This window comes from Sebastes fasciatus, chromosome 14, assembly GCF_043250625.1.
Source record: "Sebastes fasciatus isolate fSebFas1 chromosome 14, fSebFas1.pri, whole genome shotgun sequence".
NCBI lineage: Eukaryota > Metazoa > Chordata > Actinopteri > Perciformes > Sebastidae > Sebastes > Sebastes fasciatus.
In genome coordinates, this window is record NC_133808.1 from 7,241,489 (window position 1) to 7,263,360 (window position 21,872).

At 40.8% G+C, this 21,872-nt stretch overlaps 1 protein-coding gene across 4 annotated transcripts; it reads right to left on the reverse strand.

Moving 5' to 3' along the window:
* Positions 1 to 643: 643 nt before the first annotated feature.
* Positions 644 to 20,492, reverse strand: plcd4b (phospholipase C, delta 4b). Of its 4 annotated transcripts, none has more exons than XM_074658382.1 (16): positions 20,287 to 20,492; positions 16,420 to 16,473; positions 15,609 to 15,767; positions 13,714 to 13,942; positions 12,615 to 12,744; positions 11,616 to 11,847; positions 10,907 to 11,108; positions 10,494 to 10,638; positions 9,612 to 9,764; positions 8,066 to 8,236; positions 4,825 to 4,981; positions 4,090 to 4,206; positions 2,492 to 2,670; positions 2,218 to 2,350; positions 1,646 to 1,795; positions 644 to 1,113 (listed from the first exon to the last, which is right to left on the reverse strand). In XM_074658382.1, the coding sequence occupies exons 2-16, from the start codon at positions 16,436 to 16,438 to the stop codon at positions 1,022 to 1,024; spliced, it is 2,268 nt and encodes a 755-aa protein (XP_074514483.1). In that variant the 5' UTR covers positions 16,439 to 16,473; positions 20,287 to 20,492; the 3' UTR covers positions 644 to 1,021. The 4 variants fall into 4 exon arrangements, with proteins under 4 accessions (XP_074514483.1, XP_074514484.1, XP_074514482.1 ...); XM_074658383.1 differs by having other exon boundaries at positions 16,420 to 16,470; positions 20,287 to 20,427; XM_074658381.1 differs by having other exon boundaries at positions 16,420 to 16,517; positions 20,287 to 20,426.
* Positions 20,493 to 21,872: the final 1,380 nt, after the last annotated feature.

Consider the following 21,872-nt stretch of genomic DNA (forward strand, 5'->3'; position numbering starts at 1 on the left):
CTTAGTAAATTTGGTGAATGAGATGCATCAACCTTATTTTATGATTCCCTTTAATTGATTCAATCAATTTGAGTAGAGTCCTCTATTACAGAAACCCACATTGTAGCATTATGTACATGTTACATACTCTTTTATTTCTATTTTCTTATCATTCTTGATGTTTATACCAGAGCAACTGGGGATCAATATAGTATTTCTGATTCTGAACTCCTTGTTTGAGTGAATAATGCTGAGAAACAAATAACTGAGTCTGATTTCTGCTGATTGCTATTTTAAAGGTGCAATGTGTAAAGCCTGGCCACGTGCTCCGAACAAATAGGGGGCGGCATTTCACCTCCTCCAAAATTCGACCAAACTGCTGAAACTCTGAGAGCCGGTCAAAATAACAATGCAATATTATAATCTTCACAGAATTTACGTTATGGCTGACTTAGCTCAGTTTTAGCAAGACCATGGTAGCAAGACAATAGCCAAACCATATCAACGCCTTTTGGAATGTTTGTCGGTATGGTTTGTGTTGTCATTAGTTGGACTAAAGATATGTTTTTCAACGCTGTATCCACTTCTCTTAATACATCCATCGGGCAAGCCCTCGGGGCAGCACTACTTCTTCGTCCTCTCATGTCGGACCGAGGGCAGACTGGACGCTACAGTGACTCACTATCGTCTCTCAAGGTACATAAGTGGTATTACAAGACAGGACGAGGCGGGGCTAGCTGGTTAGCATGCTCATTTCAGTAGCTATCTCTGTAACACAATACGTAGACATCTTTGACATAATTTCATCACTGTTCACATGCTGATAATGTCAGATCAGTTTTAAACTAAAATGCTGGCCGGATCTTACACATTGCACCTTTAAGTTAGCAAAAACAGGATACATTTTCCATTTTCCTACCCTACTTTAGCCAGCCAATATCAGATAAAAGCATCGTTGCATGCTGTTCTCATCGTTCTTCAGGCAAATGAAGACACAGGACTCGTGTCCTCCTCTAGCCTCATATCCTCAGATTAGAGTTCTTCATGTGAGCTCTGAGATGCCGATGTTGACAAAGAGGGAGGCGGGAGGGATAGCTGTTCCATCTTTGGAGAGCAGATTTATGTGACGATACCCTGGAAAGGGAAAGATGTTGAGACGAATTTGGATTAGAAAAAGCTTTCAAACTGAGTTTTATTGAGTTCTCCTGCATCTGGTCTATGACGCAACACATGATTTATTCGACATATTAAATAAATACTGCGGTGAGCTACAACAGTGCTGGGCTTTGTTTATTCAATCTTGTGAAGGGCTCATTGCATGGTTGGAATGTGATCTCAAAAAAGTACAAAATGCAAGTCTACTTCAAAAATAATCCAAGGCACACTGTAGAGTTTGAAGAAATTTAAAATGCCTTTATTTTACATAGCAATAATTGTTCAAAATGACCAACCGACATAGGTCTTCATCAGGGTCATTGTCAATTTACTTTTTTGAGATCATATTCCACCAATGCAATGAGCCCTTCATAAGATTGAATAAGCACAGTACACCTGAAGGATCCAAAGAGGACCTGTATGTGATTACCACAAAGACCCAGCAGCGCTTTTACTCAGTTGTCTTCATGTGCCGTGCTTTGTGTTTTGGCTGACTGTAGTCCCTGCTCACCTGGTTGGATGCACGTAAACGGAAGAGTGAACTGTCCAATGAAGTCGTTCCTGGACGCCTTATCGTAGTCCTCCACCTCGAAGCGAACCAGGGCCAGCTCAGGGACGTGGATGACAAAATTTAAAGTTTCATTCCAGACTGGGTTGAAACCTGCAGGTAGAGGGCAGTAGAGGAGTGAGCAACTGGGATGTGACTTTTTTAAAGCAGCAGTGGGTAGAATTGGAGCATGATTAAAAAAAGTAATATTTATACAACAGTCACTATATCCTGACAGTAGTGCAAGAGACAGGTAATGACAAAAAATTAAAAAATCATGTTCCTCTGTTTTCCCCATTTCAGAAACATCTTGTAGTGTACTGTTTAGCTGTAAAATGAGAACGTTTGTGACCTGGCAGCCATGTTTTGATCTGTTGAGGAAAAATCAAGCACCGCCCACGAGCCAGAGCAAACTTTCTCATTTTACAGCTAAACAGTACACTACAAGATGTTTCTGAAAACATTTGAGGAGAGAAATAGGCATTGCAGTAACATAATATTGATTCATATGAATTATCTGTACAAAAGAACCTCACCATTGTTATTAATGTGACTGGTCTCTTCCTTGGCCTGGTCCTGTGGCACTCCATAGATCTCCACTCTGACCAGGGGGTCTACAATAGAGCCCTCTTTCTGGTTCACCTTTGGTAGCTGCTGCCCACTGATCACCTGATGATGAAACACAAACATATTTGCATATTAGATACAGACACACATACCACATACATGTACCTCACATGATGGACACACTGACAGTAGTAGCAGCTCATTGCAACCGCAAGCCAACCAGACTGTCATGCACTTTTGAACCTGTATGGATAAGCGGAGTGGTTTGTAGCCTGGTCGCTCTTCTGGTTTCTCTGGACTGAACTGGGTGTTGCCGTCTCTCATGAAGGCAGGCTTGAGGACGTATCCGCAGCCGCCGTTCTGCCCGAACAGCCCATCGTTCAGATCCATCTCCAGACCAGCTGTCTGGAAGTTTAGAGCCACTTTGGGAAAGACAGAGAAGGGAAATAATGAAATTAACTGTGAGTTTTTTGGGGGGGCTGCCTGTATCACATGATTTCCCAGACTCAGAGTCTTCATCTAGCTTGCTAAATCTTTCATCCAGACGGTGTCAGTTTGAGGCCTCATGACAGGAAGCATCTGTCCTGTTAAACTCCTCCAGTTGCTGGGTGATGCTCTGTGTCTGACCCTGAACTCTGACCTCCCTGAAGGAGGAGGTGGGGGTGGCAGTAAGGGCGTGCACAAAGAGAATTACTCCTCAGCAGTGGTCGAACGTAACTAAGTACATTTACTCAAGTACTGTACTGAAGTAAAATTTTGAGGTACTTTACTTGAGTATTTTCATTTTATGCTGCTCTATACTTCAACTCTACTACATTTTGGAAGCAAATATTGTAGTTTTTACTCCAATACATTTATTTGATAACCTTAGTTACTATTTACTTTGACGATTTAGATTGATAATACAAAAATATAATTTAAATAATAAATAGTGACATATCATTATAGTTTAAGCTACCCAGTAGTATATAAAGTAATAGAATTAGCTCCACCTTTACCATCTGCAACATTAAAGTGATGAACACATTAATCCATCAGTAATTATAATACAATAATATAATATACATTAAATTATACATTAATATACATTATACATCACCTTTACTTAAGTCAAATTTTGAATGAAGGACTTGTAACAGAGTATTAACTACACTACACTGTGGTATTGCTACTTTTACTTAAAGGGAGAGTTTGAATGTTTTGAAGTGGAGTTGTATGAGGTACTTCTCCATAGTCAGTGTATTACCTACAGTAGATGGTGGTCGGCACACCCCTAGTTTGGAGAAACAGACAGGAGTTACCACACGGAACCAAAGCAATGTGCTGCTGTACTTAAGACATCTAAAAAAAATCAATATCACTTTAAGTGTACGCTATATTTAGAATCAGCCGGTTTACCTTGCTGTGAGACAGCTATACAGTTGTTTCCGAAGGGGAACTGAAGCCGAGAAATAGGCATTACAGTAGCAAAATATTGATTCACATTTAATCAGCGCTGCCTAGTTTGACAGTTTGATCAGAGTTTGCAAGTTTCACGAGCAGTGATTGACAGCTGCTGTAGAGACTCCTCAGCTCTGATTGGTTGTTTTCCTTCGGGCACGCTGAAATCTTGCAACTGCCATTAGGAGTACAAGGAGGAGGTAGAGGAACATGGTTTTTGTCACAGATTATCTGTCTCATTCACCACTGTCAGGATATAGTGACAGTTTTATAAAAAAATAACATTTTATCATTTTTGCTCCGACTGTTACCGACTGCATCTTTAAGATTGGGAACAGGAGACATCAGTGATTTTAGAGGCAAAGTTTGGTTTAACCAGCAGAGGGCGACCTTCCCCTCACCTATCTGATTGCCCACATTCCACATCTCCTGCGGGTTGTAGTTGGAGGAGTCCGTCCTGAGGCCACCGGGGTAGATCCTGCTCAGCTGCCGTGTGTTGTACTGCACAAAATCGGTCCCTAAAGAGAGTATAACATATATGTATGTATGTATATAAATATAACATATTATAGCATAAAACAGGCCTATTATTTTATTTGAAGAATATGACATCTATTTAAAGGTGCTAAATACGGGACTGGGAGCATTTCTATTGCCTCTCAATGTCTCCCAACATGGTGACGGCGAGCCAACAGCTCGCAGCTAACAGTGCTAACGGGGATAACAGTGCAAACAACAGCAACAGAGCTAACATAGTTTCCCTGAGGGGGAACCGGAGGGTGGTCGCTATACTTCCGTGACGACCCCGTCGGTCGAGACAGCGTTATCAGCTGTAACCGCCGTATGAGAGCAGTGCAGAGCGGCGGCCGTGAGCTAGCCAATGGGGCACGAACATGCACTAAAACAAACCTGGTCGGCCCGGCTATGTCAATAAAGCACGGAGAAACTTGGGTTACAACGCACACAGAGGAAGAGTGACTTCATTCTCTGCTCAGGTAGACATTACTCCTCTATATCCTGAGACAATAGTTGTTTTCTGCTATATTAATGTTCTGAATAGAGAATAGAGCACCTTTAAGATTTAATAGGTTTCCACTCTTTTTCGAAATACTCTGTTCCCACATGTTAATGTTTACCTGCGTCCTTAGCAAGCCTCTTGGCCTTGGACTCAGAGAATGAGGACATCTCATTGCATTTGGCGTGTGATCGAGCATACTCAAAGCCATGGAAATGCACACTCTTGCAGTAAACCACCAAGTCTGACAGCTCCCTGGACAGTTTGGACTTGGATTTCTGCAAAAGGGGAGAATAAAATGCAAAATTAGTCAACAATCAAATCATATTCCCATCACTTTAAACATTAATAACTTCTTGGGTGAGCAGTGGCCATGGTTCGAAGGTAACCCTGTAAATGAGAAGCCAGTGATTAAATAATAATTACTCAGTAATTTGTTTACCACTAAAATGAAATAACTTATTAGTGTGAAAACAGTTCGAAATTAAATAATAATTATCTGGTAAGTTTCAAATTGTTGTGGAAAAATACATAAACAAATAATTACAAAGTAATTAAACAAAATTATTATTAGTCTTTATTTTATTTTTTAAAAGGACCATACACAAAAAATATGAATCTTAAAATGAGAAGAGTTGATTTATGCCAGATTAATCTATGAGCTAATTTCTATCTGCAGTCCCTGGGCAGGTACACACAGAACAATCACCAGACACTAAAACATTCATCAACATGCAACACCACAACATAGTCTCTATCACACTAACAATTATACAGACAAATCTACAAGCACACATCAACATATAAATACAAGCACATTGAAGATTCAATACTTTATTGCCATATCAACATGATTGATTTTAATTTTTTAATTTGTGCTTTAATGTTCAAAAAACACATTACTTTTCTCATACCGGCTGTGCTGCTGCACCTCTTTTCACCCTCTGTCTGAACCACTCTGTTTAAACTCCTGGGGGCTTTGTAACTTTGAAGACCTTTTACATGCACATAAAGAACTACGCAACACACTGAAGGAAAGGAAAAAAGTTCCTCTTGAAACAAAGACGAGAGAAAGATAAACGAAAAGACGCATGACAAATAGTAAAGCCACTCACTCATAAAGCACATCATACATTAAATAAAGTATAAAACAGATAATAACCATACCCATACAACATTTATAAAAGCATAAAACAAATGGGTAAAATAAAATCCAACACATAAAAATTACATAAATAAAACACTAGCACCTGTAATTAGCAGCAACATCCAACGACCCACTAAAGTGCTGCAAGTGCATTTAAACATCCGCCCTAATCCACAATTATTTAACCTGCTGAGTGGCCTGCAGCGCTAAATTAAGGAGGGGAACAGCTTCCCTCAGCACATTCATCCAGTACAAGTATACAATTACAATTCACTACAATTAAAAACCTGAGTCAGTCAAATTAGTGTTGCCATTCTTTTGCACCAGGGTCTGTGCAAGTTTTAAACTCAGCTGGAAGCATATTCCAATGCTTGATGGCCATAAATGAAAAAGCAGACTAGACTTAAAGAAGTTTAGTTTATTTATTTTCCACAATATCAGAAAAAGGGAACTTGTTTGGTGGAAATTATTGCATGATTGTGAGGTAAATGCTTTGGGAATTTATACATAATTCTCAGAAAATGGTCATGATGTTACCACATCACTACAAGTATATGTCTTCATTCACAAAAAAATCATGTGTCTTAACTATTTCACGAGCCTTGACTTATCTCATCACTTTTAGAAACCATGCACATGCAATTGATGCATACATATCAAGTAGTTTTCAATATCTTCTAATATATCTGCAGGAAAATGTGCAACTATTGTAAACAAGCAGGTACCATCATCTGGTTTCATTCCTCTGATACGGACATATTCAAGTGGTGTCTTAACTTTTTCACTCTGTATAAGCAATTATTACACAATCATGTGGATATTCAGCTGTAAAGATTATTTATATATTTGATATACAAATATTGAGCTAATTACTGAGTATTTATAAGTTATTTCAGAGTGATTAGCATGAGTTTACGGGTGTTTTTCAAGGAATATGACCAACTTCTTTTAGTCAAATTATTAGCTGTTTTATTTAAATTCTGAAAAAATTACAAGATAATTATTACTTTATTCATGCATTTTTACAAAACAATTTCCAACTTTTTTTTTTAACACTAATTGGTTTCAATTTTGATTATTTTATAAATTTTCATCTTTTTTTTCCACATAGTTCGATAGTTCATGTTAGTAGTGGACAATTTACTGGGTAATTATTAATTACTTACTCGCCTGAATTTACAGTGTTACCAGATTGACAAAGAAAATCTTAAGAGATTAACTTTTTGTGGACATGGGATCCACAAGACATTCAGATTTGGCTCCCCTTCCTATGTCACATGCAGGCTTATTAGAATATACCGCCCACAGCTTGAGAACTACCTTTGCAAAGGTGCATCATATTTTTTCTCACAAGCCAATCAGAGCAGACTGGGCTTTTTTCTTAAAGAGACTGGCGCTAAAACAGAGCGTTTCAGACAGAGGGTGAATACAGGTATATTCAGACAGACAGGATTAGATAAATAATGTGTTTTATGAACATTAAAGCATGTAAACATGTTCTAGTAGATAAAATACAAGTATGAACCTGAAAATGAGCATGATAGGTCCCCTTTAATATTGCTCAGTCAAAGCTTTAAAGCAGCTAACTCTGGTGAAAACAATTAGAATTCCCTCTCCCTCCCTCATTACCTCTAATTAAATCATTAAAGCCACAAATGCTTCCAGTGAACCTCTCACTGCCCAGCAGGGAAATGATGTAGCTGCACTAGGCAGTTCACTGATATAAGTGTAAAAATTAACACCCCTTAAGCTCTGCTTTGAAAAATAATGTGTTCTTGATTGACTTGCTTGCTTACTTGAGTTAGATATTTTCAAATAGATATGTTCACAGGGGACACAGAGTTTTTTTTCCCACAACCAAGGAGACACACATTGGATGCTGTTTTCTTTCTCCCATATCTGTCTTCTTTTAAATATCCCTGTTTCCTGTTTCTTTTCACTTATCTCCTTTCTTTAACTCCAGTCTCGCCTCACTGTCTCTGATGTCCCAACCCAGTTTCCTGTCTCTCTCTCTACAATCAAGCTCCATTCATTTCTGTCTTGATTTACTATCACTTTTGATATAATTCCCTGACTCTGTCTATTTCACTTCCACAATCTATAAGGAAAATGTGTATACTTGAGAAGCATGGTCAAATCAAGCTAAAAGAAATAAAGCTTCTTGATTTAAAAAAAGATGAAGAGCTCTTACAGAAAAATCATAAAGTTCATGTACCTTCCCAGTGTGGTTCAAACACTCAGCAGGTTGGTCATCTATAGACAGGATCTCAGCATCATCGTTGGCCATCTCTTCGTCATCGCTAACTTCGTCTGTCAGGGTTTCATCGAGGCAGTCTTCCGGACCGCTAATCTTCTTGGCTTTCAGCAAAATTTTCCCCTTCAGCTCCTGAAATGAAAACCAACACAAGCACAGATTGGTGAGAGCAGTTTGTCTTCATGCTGTCTGTGATAATCGCCTCCACTTCATTTGTAGTATTTTTCTGTTCATTTGAAAGTACATTAGAGAACTTAATTTAATAAAGATATCCAGTAATGTTGGTTGAATGTGCTCACATTTTTTCAGTTCTTGCTGTCTTCGGTACCCAGACTACTCATGAAGGTGGTTCATCTTCCTGCACTTTGCTGTCTCCTAACTAAATGCAGCAATGCACCACTATTTAATTGCCAAAGTCCTTGATGGATTTCCCCGTAGCATGTATCTGCCATTACTTCAAGTTAGCATTGATTGCCCTAAGTGCTCTAATGGAAAAGAGTTTGTAAGTTACTCTATATGGTTGGTATGCTTTCAGTATCAGTAGAAGATGGATAGCAAGGCACACACGAACCATTAATATTTAAAATGTCTCTGAATTGTTAATGCTACCTAAGTTTCCCCCAGATCAGGAATTGTCTGAAAACATTTCACTCCTAAAAGTTAATCACAGACTCAAAGCAGAATGTTTACTGAAGCTTCATATCAGATTTCAACTCAACACAGTCCCTGATATTAAAGCTGCAGTCGGTAACTTTGAGCAAATATTATAACAATATATTTGTATAAAACGGGCACTATATCCTGCCAGTAGTACATGAGACAGGTCATTTGTAATAGTAAAAAGGTAATAATGTTCCTCTGCCTCCTCCTAGTGCTCCTAATGGCATCTGCAAGATTTCAACGTGCCCGAAGGAAAACAACCAATCAGAGCTGACGAGTCTCTAAAGCAGCTGTCAATCACCGCTCATGAAACTCGCAAACTCCAATCAGTGATTGACAGCTGCTCAGAGTTGAGCTAAATGCTAACATCAGCTTGCTAGCATGCTCAAAAAGACAATATTAACATGATGTTTAGCAGGTATAATGTTTACCATCTTCACCATCTTACCTTAGTGTGGTAGCATGCTAACATTTGCTATTAGCACAAAACAAAGTGCAGCCTAGGCTGATGGGAATGTCATAAGATTTGCAGGTGTATTGTCATAAACCAAAGTATTGGGCGAACTGAAATTATGACCCAATAATGGCACTATATGGAAAAAATCAAGGGATCACCAACGTTACATTTCATCCTCTGGGGACCATGAATGTCTATAAAATTTTGAGGAAATCCATGGAAAAATAGATGACATATTTCAGTATTGACCAAAGTGTTGGACCGACATTTGGATGTTTGTGTTCCTTTGTAAACGTTTCATGAAAGGAAAGGAAAAATGAATCCCAGGGTGCGTCATCCTCTGAAGTGCACATCTGACGAAAAAAGAACAAAACCCAAGCAGATTCTAACCTCTGGAGAAGGAAGCTGTTGAGGGACCTGCCCATCCAGTAGGGTGGTCAGTAGTGTGTCACCCAAGATCTGGCTAAGGTGCTGGGCCATGACTGTCTGCTGCTCCACACTACAGTGATTCTCAAGGGACAGGATGACTGGGAAGTCCGATACCTGTCAAACAGGAAAGAGAAGACACAATACTGGCTTTTAAATCTGATCTGTTTTCTGTCTTATTTATGTTGAAATCATATCAGCTCCTGCAAACTCAGTGGTGACAGTATGTATTGAATTTCCATTAAGCACAAGTTTCCACAATCCTCCAAAATAGTTTCTTCATCATAATATCGTCCTGAAGTTGAGTAGGAAAGTTTGAGTAGGCTGAAATAGAGAAGTGGAGGCTCGTGAGGAGTTCCTGGTTGCTTTCCATGTAGGTCAGTCAGCAAGGGTACATTTGATTCCAGGGGCAGGGAGAGTTTCCAACTGCTCCATGTGTGCTTCACACTTCTCTGGGCACACAGACAGTCCTGTTAGTGGGACTTATAACTGCTCTCAAGGGTTGGAGCAAATATGTTTTTTTTCCAATTACTTAGTGACGTGTAGCAATGAAGATACCTTTCATTTCATTTAACTTTAATTTGATTTGTGATGCTCACAGCAACATCTTTTATTCTGGATATTTTTTTTATAGGGACTATTTCATCTGTTCGAATGCAAACTTTTCACAGCAAGGTCTGGAACTGGACAAATTGATGCTTGCCAGAAGTTTTGAATTCAATATGAAAACGTGACCGGGCTGCATGGCTGGATACCGCTAGGGGTAAGTGATGAAATGTGTTTTCTGTGTCATTTGAGTGAACCAGCCCTTTATAAGCAAATAGTGCTACATGTAGTGCTGCTCACCTTGAAGGCGTATTCCTTCAGCGTTGAAATGACGTCTTTAAAAAGAATCTTGGAAGTCAAAGTGTGGCCGTGATACACGACGGGTTCCCCATCGCTGCCGTCCCAGCAGTCCACCTCTACACAACGACAGCCTCTCTTCAGGGCCCTATACACACACACACACACACACACACACACACACACACACACACACACACACACACACATAAGAAATCTACATTGTTTGTTTCATTTGTAAGAGCATGTTGCATTTCAATCTGTGAATACATATTTTTTATCTATGATTCACTAAATAAGGACGTGAACAAACTTTTAGCATTAAATACTGTCTTGTGATTGTCTAATCGCCGGTTCAACTAAAACAAGTGTTAAGAATAAACTGTGTTGCATCCAGTGTGTGCAGCAGCCCTCACTGGATGTATGCCTCCTGGCTGCTCTGTCCTCGCAGCTGGTCCTCCAGTAGGTAGGTGTTGTGTGAGGAGGAGATGAAGTAGTGGCTAAGCGGCTGGCTCATGTCCTGGTGAAGCTGCCGATGCTCAGGTTTAAATACGGAGCCCTCCTGTGAGCACAGGTAGTTCTGGAAGCCATCTAACGACATGGCGCCTTGCTTCTTGGCTGCACAGAGGGTATGATACAGATGGGTGTTGGCACAAGAGCACAATCCAGGTTTATATGAATTTCTAAATAAATCGACCACGACTCTAAATGAAAGGCTATTGACTTCACTACTATGCACAGATCAAGTGGTGGCACAGGTTACATGGTATATGTCTTTTGTCTCAGTTGCTGGAGTTTAATAAATATAAGTAGACTGGAGAAAAACAAGCATCCACACGATCAAGTTACGTGCCATATGTACATACATATTTTGATGTATGAGGTAGGTATAAATCTGCAAAGTGCTACTGCTCTCTGAAATGTCCTGAGAGAATATTAAATATGTATGTGCAATAAATATTCAACAACAGCTCATGCATGTTCCTATTATTGCATCAATCATGTGTGGCCATATTTTAGGGAAGTTGTGCAACTGGGAAACTCCTCTTGAGCTCCAGCCTGCCCTCAGAAATCATGTGTGACGTATGTATGAAGATCAAACACGTCAGTCACAGCCATCTTTACCGGATTCAGATGGTTCGTAGCGGTCAATCAGCTCCTGGGCATGCTGGGAACTCTGCTCTCCCTCCTGCTGCTCTACGCTCAGGAAGTTCTCTAGCTCCTCCAACATTAACTTCTCTCCATCTCCGGAGTAGTCCTGGAACACCTTCCACACTTCATCCCTCTGAGTCAGCATCTTATAGAAGTGGACAAACTGCTCGATTTCCAAAGATTCACAATCCGACTTGTCAGCCATCTGTGGAAATAAAGGAAGAGCTTAAACCTGCAGTAGGCAGAATGGTTTTGGCATCATTGGGCAAAAATTCCATAATAACCTTTCAGCATATTGTTATTCAAGAATTCTGAGAAAACTAAACTTCTGCTCCTCCTCGTGGCTCTGTTTTCAGGCTTTAAAATATCTAGCCCGTGGCAGGAGACTTTGGCCAATCACAGGTCATTTCAGGAAGAGAGCATTCCTATTGGCTGTTCATTCAACGGAGGCAGCTGTCAATCACTCGCAAACTCCGATTAAATGGTCAAACTAGGCAGCGCTGATCAAATATGAATCAATATTCTGTTACTGTAATGTCTATTTCTCACGTGAAATGTTTTCAGAAACATCTTGTAGTGTACTGTTTAGCTGAGAAAGTTTGCTCGGGCTGGTGGGTGGTGCTTGGTATTTCCTCAACTGATCTCAACACGGCAGCCGGGTCACAAACAGTACACAACAAGATGTTTCTGGAAAAACATTTGAAGAGAGAAATAGGCATTACAGTAACAGAATATTGATTCATATTTGATCAGCGCTGCCTAGTTTGACCGTTTGATCTGAGTTTGCGAGTGATTGACAACCGCTCAGAGACGGCAAGGTTCCCATTCAGCTCTGATTGGTTGTTTTCCTTCGGTCTGTGAAATCTTGCAGATGCCATTAGGGAGCACCGGAGCTCAATTGCTCAATCTTAAATCAAATGCCAAAGATTTCCACCTAGAAGCAACAATATCCAAAGAAGTTCAAAAGCTCACCGTGAAGAGATGCAAAGCATGGTCCTCATTCATGTCGACATTCATCATCTTCAGCAGTTTCCGCACCTCTTTGAAATTCATCTTCCCATCTTTGTTTTTGTCAGCTTTCTGAAACCAGTCCCAGACCCACCTGAGAAGATGCTGAGGGAAACGCCAGCTCACAAGTGTTGTGGAATAACAATTCAAAGTTAAATTTTCCCCTTCAAAAGTGTCACAATCAGCTGGAGAGTTCTATTAGAAAAATCCACAGATAAAATAATCTCATGTTTAGAGCAAACTTCAATGGTTTTACCTGAATTATTGTTTGTTTTGGTGCCGTTTGTTTGTTGCTTTTTACCGGCTAAGTAACGATAGAGAAAAAGCACAGCACAAAAAAGCAGGTACCTAGCTTCCTCATCGTACAGGACCAGGCTTGATTACACTCATTGACTTTTCTTCCAAGCTAATATCATAGTCATTTATGAATAGATGGTCGTGGTCGTGGATGGGATGGTCGTTGTGATGGAATTTTCTATTAATTCCTCTCTCTTTTGGGAGGTCAGAGTGTTTCTCAGAGTGTCCCTCTGTTGACATTATTGGATTGGAGTCCTGTATAGGGGAGCCACCGTTATCTGTACAGCTGTGTCTGTTGTAGGGACCATGGGGCCAGTCGCCGGGGCAACCAGGGTAAGAGATGCCAGAGGAACCGAGTAAGTCAAAACATGATAAGGGTAAAACACTGAGCACCAGGGAGGAAGGGCAGAGTTGTGAGACCTTCATGCAGAGAGCACCTCAATGGTGGAGACCTGACAATTGCTCCTTGATCAAGCTTCAATAAACCTTCTGTGTAAGACATCATCAGCTCCGGGGCCTCTTCCTTCCTATTGAGTTAACTTGTGTATCAGAAATTCCACCACAGACGTCTCCATTTGTTTGCCTGTAACTCTAACTCAATTTTTTGTAGGCTTGTAAATGAACCTCCAATCCATTACCGACACATTTTTTTCAGAAAGGATTGTACTTTTAGCAAGTCTACTTTGTTCAGAGAAGAAGGTTGGATGAGCCAGTGTTTGATACCAGCTAACACAAGAAAGAGTAATCTACTACAGTAAAAGGATACTGGTCCAGCCTCTCCTTCTCATCCATCGTTTGAGACTTGTGAATCAGCTTACGCACTCCCTGGATCCAGGCCTTGGCTTCCTCTGGCGAATCGGCCACAAGGTCCAGGTTGCCTTGGCGACCGTGAAACACCAAGGTGAAGCAGAGGTCAGCGGGGAACTCCTCAGCGATGCTCAGCAGGACCTCCGACTGGTGGCCCTCACGCACAGCCTCCACCTCGGTAATTGGGACTGAGACACGACCGTGTATGGTTAAGGAAATAGTTTCAACGTTTGGAGGATTACACTATTTTAATTCTTTGATGCATTTCATACGCTTCTGTTTGTCATATTGTTTTTGTAGGCAACTTTCTACTCGGTAGCCTGGTGTTCATTTTTAAAACAATTACTCTCAGAAGAACATAGAAAATACCTAGTAACAAATCTTGAGTTATTGTTGGATTATATATAGATTGTATTTTGTATGTCCACTAATGTTATAACTTTTCATTCAAATTCCTACATAATTTTGCAATTAATCAAGTTAACCGATTGATATGGAGTGAATTTGGGGCTTCTGGGGCCCCTGGATGGCCCCAAAGATACCACTCTTATGTCTGTATGGTAAATATGTAGCTGACACATGCAGCTGCTCAACTAAAGCTTAGCATAGCATAACGACTGGAAACAGTGTGGAACATCTAGCCTGGCTCTGTCAGAAGGTAACAAAATTTGCCTACATCTGCACATCTTAAACTTGCTAATTAACATGTTATCATGATGGTAAATGGTAAATGGACTTGCATTTATAAAGCGCTTTTCTAGTCTTCCGCCCACTCAAAGCTCTTTACACTACATGTCAGCATTCACCCATTCACACACACATTCATACACTGATGGCAGAGGCTGCTAAGGTGCCAACTTTGCCCGTTAGGATCTAATCTAAATACTCATTCGCACACCGATGGCTTAGCCTTCGGGAGCAATTTTAGGGTTAAGTTTCTTGCTCAAGGACACATCGACATGTGACCCGGAGCAGCCGGGGATCAAACCACCGACCTTCCGATTGGTGGACAATCTGCTCTACCCTCTGAGCCACAGTCGCCCAACTGATGATGCACGCTTTGACAGGGACAATCAGGTGTGCTGTGCTCCCAGAAGACTATCAGCCCGTCACATTCTCCTCCCCTGACGTGTGTGCTGCACTGAGCAGGATTAATGCACGCAGGGCTGTTGGCCCTGAAGGCATCCCCGGACACATGCTCAGGGCCTGTGCTGGGCAACTGACTGATGTCTTCAACCTGTCGTTGGCCCAAGCAGCTGTTCCTTCAGAACTTCAAAACCACTTCCATCCTGCCAGTGCCAAAACACTCCAGTGTCCTGTTGCACTCACCCTCACCATCATGAAGTGAGAAGCTGGACCTGCCTACCACCCACACTAGGCCCCCTCCAATTCACCTACCGGCTAGCTGTTTCCAGTCATTATGCTAAGCTGAGCTGTCCTACTGCTAGCTGTAGCTTCATATTTACCATACTGACTTGAGAGTGGTATTGATCTTCCTCTCTAACTCTCGGGAAGAAAGCAAACTAGTGTATTTCCCAAGACTATTCCTTTAAGAAGTACTTAGCCCCACTAATTAAACGATTATGTTAAGTTTCAGACTGAGGTTAAGGTTAGGGCCATGAGGTTGGGGTCTAGTCTTAGTAAAGAAAATGGGGTGTACACAGCCAGAGTAGAAATGCTGCTTATGTACAAGTTCACGTTTTTAACATGGGAATTGACCCCACAGTTTCACAGAACTTGAACCCAATATACAGTATAATGTGGTCATTTACTCAGAGTCATATGAATAAAACAATGGTTAATATGTCAGTACAATCGTGCCTGCAAACATGTGCATGCAGTTTCGGTACTCACATGTGGAGTGGCCTCTCCCCGCCCATCTGGACTTGTACCAGATTGTCACGCCGTCCTCCAGAAGGCGGAAATGCCGCTGCTTCTTCCACGATCGTGACTTGACTTTTCTCAGAGTCGACCCTGCCATCATCACCTTGACGTCTGGGTCATCTTGGATGCCTGTGCAGAGTCATGTAAAAAGTCAAAGGTCATGATAATGTCATACCTCAAATACTACACCATCAAAACTGGCAGGCCAGAAAGAGGTTTTAACTAATTCCAATGATTCTGCTATTACTGATTCAATTAGGATATATAGACTTCTCTATACGGTATTCAGAGCATTAATACTTATACAACTACTTATGTAAAGATATAGAGGAGTAATGTCTACCTGAGCAGAGAATGAAGTCACTCTCCCTCTGTGTGTATTGTAATCAGAGCTTCTCTGTGTTTTGTTTACATAGCGGGGCTGGCTGCGCTTGCCTTTTAATGCATGTGAGCGTGCCCCACTGGCTCACTTACGGCTGCTGCTCTGCACCGCCCTCATACAGCGGTTACAGTTGAGAATGCCGTTGTTGTGGAAGCCTAGCACCCACCCTCCAATTCCCCCTCAGGTAAACATTGATAGCTCTGTCAGCACTGTTGCCGTTGTTAGCATTGTTAGCACTGTTAGCTGTTAGCCACCGGCTCATGTTGAGAGCTGTGTGGAGGCAAAAGAAATGCTCTGAATTTCGAAATTTGCTCCTTTAACACTGAGCTCAACTTCTATTAGACCATAAACCCTGAAACAAATTGCAAAATAATCCCAATCCCAATAACATTTACTCACGTGAAACTTCAGGATCCATTGCTATACTTGAATCATGCCAGTGGAAATGTGCTGCTAAAAAGAAGCAGATGTTGGTGAATTGTTCCAGATGCATTTCCCTGTTTCCAAAACAAAATCTATTTTGTAAAAGCTCCGTATTCATTCAACTGATGCATATACAGTATAATTACAGCATAATATTATTGTTCAAATGTCCACAGAACATTTTCGGAACACCCTACCAGCAACACCCTGGTTCAAATTGATACAGATACACAAAACCTCCACCCGATTCGACTGTTATCAGGCCATTAAATAGGCGTTATCAGTTGCAATAAGCACCATAGATGTGGGTCAGTAGGGGCCTACTACATTGTAAAAGTAAAAGTGAAACTTAAAGCAACACGTGAATGAACTGAATGAAACGTCCCGTTTTGAACACAAACAAAAGGGTTTCTTTAGGTTTAGGCAAAAAAAAAAACAGTTAAGTTTAGGGAAAAACATTGTGTTTTGGGTTAAAATAACTAGGATCACACGGGATGCAAACTCCGGTCTCCTGGGTGAAAACCCTGTGTTTTGTGTCCCATATATCGTCCCCGACCTCTTCTCTTCCACCGTTTGTGTAATTTCACACTGTCTATACTACAGCGCCTGACTTCTGCTTCTGCTCCTGTCATAATTACTACGGTCGCTGTCATGTTCTTTTATACCTTCTTTCTGTGCTCTACCATGTGAATAGATGATAAAACCTACAAGTGGGTGTATTAGGCCCCTATTGACCCACATCTATGAGGCTTATAGCGACTGATAACGCCTATTCAATAGCTTGACAACAGTCTAATTGGCTGAAACCTCAGTGCAGCTGCTTCAGTGCCTTACTGTAGGGAAGTTGTTGTTAAGGAAGTACATATTTCCCTTTGCCCATACAGGACTTTCCTGCTATTCAGTTGGGCAGTAGGATGGTGAAGGGAATCTATTACTGTTATTTCTAACTTTAAGATTTGGGCTCAAACCCCTGAGATGGCAAGTGACTGTTCTACTGAAGTGTCCCTGAGCAAAATAATGTATCCCTACCAGCTCTAGGTCTGCTGAACCTGACCTCTGTGACATGAAACTGGGGCAAACAAAACACAGTTCCCTTAAAAGAACATTGAAGAGCAGAGGATACTGACACAATCTGCAAGGATGTAGTAGACTAGACACTAAATGCCAAGGTATTTTCAGGGCAAGTCAGCATTTCAGTCTTGATCCACTCACACCATCAATCTTTGATCATTTATTAGAGTGGCTTGTGCATGGCAACTCCTACAGTCTGTGTGTGCTGACTAAGAAAAACCACACACACTCAGCCCTCACCAGATAAAAATCAATAGTAGACATAAAGATAGATTAAAAAAAAAAATGGATTTGTTATTGTAATGCATTCAGTCTAAGATTATTATTTCCCAATTCTGGATTGTTATGAAATAAAAAAAAAAAATGCTACAAAAACAGGGCACCAATAAAAGGGCGCTTTCATGTATCATTCACAACAATAGCATGTGTATAATTTTCTTGCCATGCTGGTGGTGTGGCTCTATAGGGACGGCAATGCCGGTGTGTCGATCTGTCAGTCGGTCAGGCCACCACTTTTACTGGAGGGATTACCATCATCATTCATGGTTCCCAGAGGATGTATCATAATGACTGTGGGTGATCCTGTGACTTTATATCCAGTGCCACCATGAGGTTGATATTTGTGGTTTGGACTGAAATGTCTCGACAACTATTGGATGGATTGCTGTTCGATTGGATACAGACATTCATGTTCCCCTCAGGATGAATTGTAACAACTTTTGTGATGCCCTTAAAGCAGCAGTAGGCATAATGCTTTTGGCACCATTGGGCAAAAATTCTGTAATAATAATCTTTCAGCATATTGTAATTCAAGTGTACTGATAGATAACTAGATTTCTGCACCTCCTCATGGCTCTGTTTTCAGGCTTTGAAAATTGTAGCCCGTGACCGGAGACTTTGGCCAATCACAGGTCATTTCAGAGAGAGAGCGTTCTTATTGGCTGTTCATTCCACAGAGGCAGCTGTCAATCACTTGCGAACTCTGATCACCCAATGACCACTTACAGTAACTTATAATGTGATCATAAGGTACTGTAAGTGGTCATTGTTTGCTTTAAGTAAAGTAAAAATTAAATTTACAATGTTTTGTGTGTTGTTCTTGCATAGATTTAGTGTTTTTTTCACTTTACTTAAAGCACCCAATGACCAATTAGATTAAATTATAATGACATAAAAATGCATTATAACAGTGATTATAATGCATTATAAAAATAGTATAATTCCTCACAACTATGGGAATTATAATACACTATGATCCATGCTAAAAAGGAATGTCAGTGAATGACCAGCAATTATTAAGTATTTTGATGCTTGACCTTATGAGTCCTTATAATATGCTTTATCATGTGTTATGATTATTGTGTAAAGCATTATGAATAGTGCTTAGAATTATACGGTGCTATAAACAGATTATAATGCATTATAAGTATGTTTATAACGCATTATAGACATGGGCATCATAGAAAGTGTTACCATATCTGAATCAATCCTAAAAAACAACTCTGCATCTACTGAGTTATACAAGAGCATTACTTTATGAAACCGGACACGTCCATTATTTTCCATGGCCCAAAATCATAAATTTGTCTCTGAGTGTTTTGCAATCTGACCATCATACAACCCTTTCTGTCCTTACACCATTGTAATGTGTCTCAAACAGAATGAGAATGAGACAAATGTGCAGCAGACTTGCTGCTTATCAGTGAAAACCGATAAACTCCCGCTATCTCGGTTGTTCGCTGATAGACGTGGATCAAACACTTCCTGAAAGGGAAGGTTTTTCTAAAGTCTGTATATCTGTATTCCGGTCTGACAGCTATCCTTTCCTTTCATTGTCTCCTGAAACAACAAGATCTAGTCTTGGGTTCTACATGTTTAACAGTCTCCCTGTGCCAGCCCCCCCCCCTTTTAAGTTAGATTACAGAGTTCTCACCACAGTATGACTGACGCGATGCAAGGAATGCATTCACAGTTGCTTCACAATTTAATATCATACTGCTACTGAGAGAAAAAAAACAGACTGACCATGAAAGTGAGGCTTATTTTCCACAGCTATTTGCTCCATAAAATGATGTGGTGTGCTTTCATGCAGAGCCACATCAAATACATTTTTATTTCCTATACAAGTTTTTCAGATTCTACTGTTGAAAGTGTAACACACCCTCCTCCATACTTAACATCCAGACTTTTAAGCAGCAGTTAGGTCACGTTATGTTTTATTTTTGGGACCGCGCTTAAAGCTTTAGGCAAGATGAGTCACACATGGCCTCTTCTTCAGGGATTTCAATGACCACGCACACAAACACATGACTAATGGGCATATCTGACAGGATGGAAATTGGGAACAAACAACTAAGTCACAAAGACCAACAGTTTTGTACGTTTATCTTGTGTGTGTGCTTCTAATTTTTGTTGAATCTTTAATCCGTTTTATCCATCATAGGAATGTTCCATTTCCCCTGTACACTGGGATATGTGTCCTAATATTTACTCGTGACTGTTTTTTTTTTCCTGCACACAATTATGTAAAGAATTCTACAAACAAGTGACAGGCAGTGTCCGACCAATAAAATCCATACATAACTCCAAGCTGCGGCGGGGAGGGAGCTTTGTGCCCAGTAAATTAGAACCAGAGGCAGAAATATGAGACATAACAGCATCACTTCAGCAATGCAATGCAGAATGCAACTGCAGCTAAAGAAAGAAAGAAAGAATGAGTCAGACGTGCTACAGTTTGACTTGAAAAAAGAGGGAAAAAAGAGTTAGACTTACCAAAAAGTACAGATCTCTCCAGGGATACTGTGAGGCAGACCCTCCAGAGGTGGGTACTCTTAAGGAGACTGCTCTCCCAGGGTGGGCCTCAGATACCGAGGGGGTTGGGGACCCTGGATGGACAGCCCAAGATAAGGTTCAGCGTTGTGTTTACGTCACACTGGCCCTGTACGCTGAGATCCACACTCCAGTTGAGTCCAGGGACTGTTAGCTGAGCTCAGGGCCTTTAAAGACGGGGAGTGTCTGAAGGGAAATCTGGCTCAGCCCTCCTGTCTCCTCCTCTCTTACTGCTAGGTCTGAGAAATCCGATTCCCTAGTCACTGCTGCACACTGGTATACGCTCCGACCCCTCCTCCTCCTCCTCCTCCTCCTCAACACTCCCTCCCCCCTCAGCCTTCCTTCCTTCCTTTCCTGCCACTCCCTCACTCCGCCATCCACAGACCCCTCGCTGCATCTGGCGAAGGTCACTCCCCTCAGTCTGTCCGTCTTTCTCCCCCATCCTCTGGGTGAGATAATTGATGCTCTGCAGGGTGACTCATGTTTCTGTATCAGCACTGATAACGGGGAACACAATTCAGGGAAAAGGCCTGCTGTGTTGAGGGGGAAAAAAGCCAAATCATAAAACAATGAGAAATACATAATGTGCAATAAAAAACTCAGATATCTTGAAATCTGATATCAGAAGATTGCAATAGTCTGAGTAAAGACTGATAATGGGCTATCCTGTAGAACTTGGCAGTATGCCACATACTACAGAGCAGAGCCTGGATTGGTAGACATCCTTTTAGATGCAGTTTTTTATTACAATGCTCACTTTAATCTATATCTCTCCACTGTCCAACACGCATGTGAAAATGCATTGATTAAAGTTTGAACCCGTTTTTAAATGCGAACAAATCATGGTTGAATATTAGACGTCTGAATCAAAAATAGCAACATAAAAATGGAAAACATCACTTTCCCCATTCTCAACCCAGTCAAACTAATGTACTCTTCCATTTGAAAGGGTCCCTGGATCAGGCCTATAACGACTTTAGCTACTGCACAGTAGCTCTTTCCTCATAAAGGGTAAACGGACAAAAACACACAGAGCATACTTAGGAACATCCCTGGCCTATGGGGATTGGATTTGCTCACAAATGGAAGGCTTGAGCGGAGGTGTTTCCGCGATGGATCGGTCGCTGTGAGGATAATGGAACCTATGGGGGCCACAATCCGGTTAATGTACTGTTGAAAGGAAATTAGGGCTCATCATTGTAGTCTGTGAGCACCCATCTGATCTGACTGGAAAATAATTACCCGCACTCAAAATAACTTCAAAACTTTTTCATGCAGTTGGCATTTTTGAGATTTTGGGCTATTTTGCTTCCATTCTTTCAGACAAGTGGAAATAATAAAAATACACATTTAGGTGTTTATTTTACTACACTGTGTCTATATGCAGCTGTAGATTTCTCTTAAATTCATCAAAAGTTAGCATTAGATTGTAAGAATGCCTCACTTACATATTTAAACATAACATTTTAGAAAACTTGTAATACAAAACAAATATGTGTCTTAATGGAAGCAATCAACTGAGGACGTTT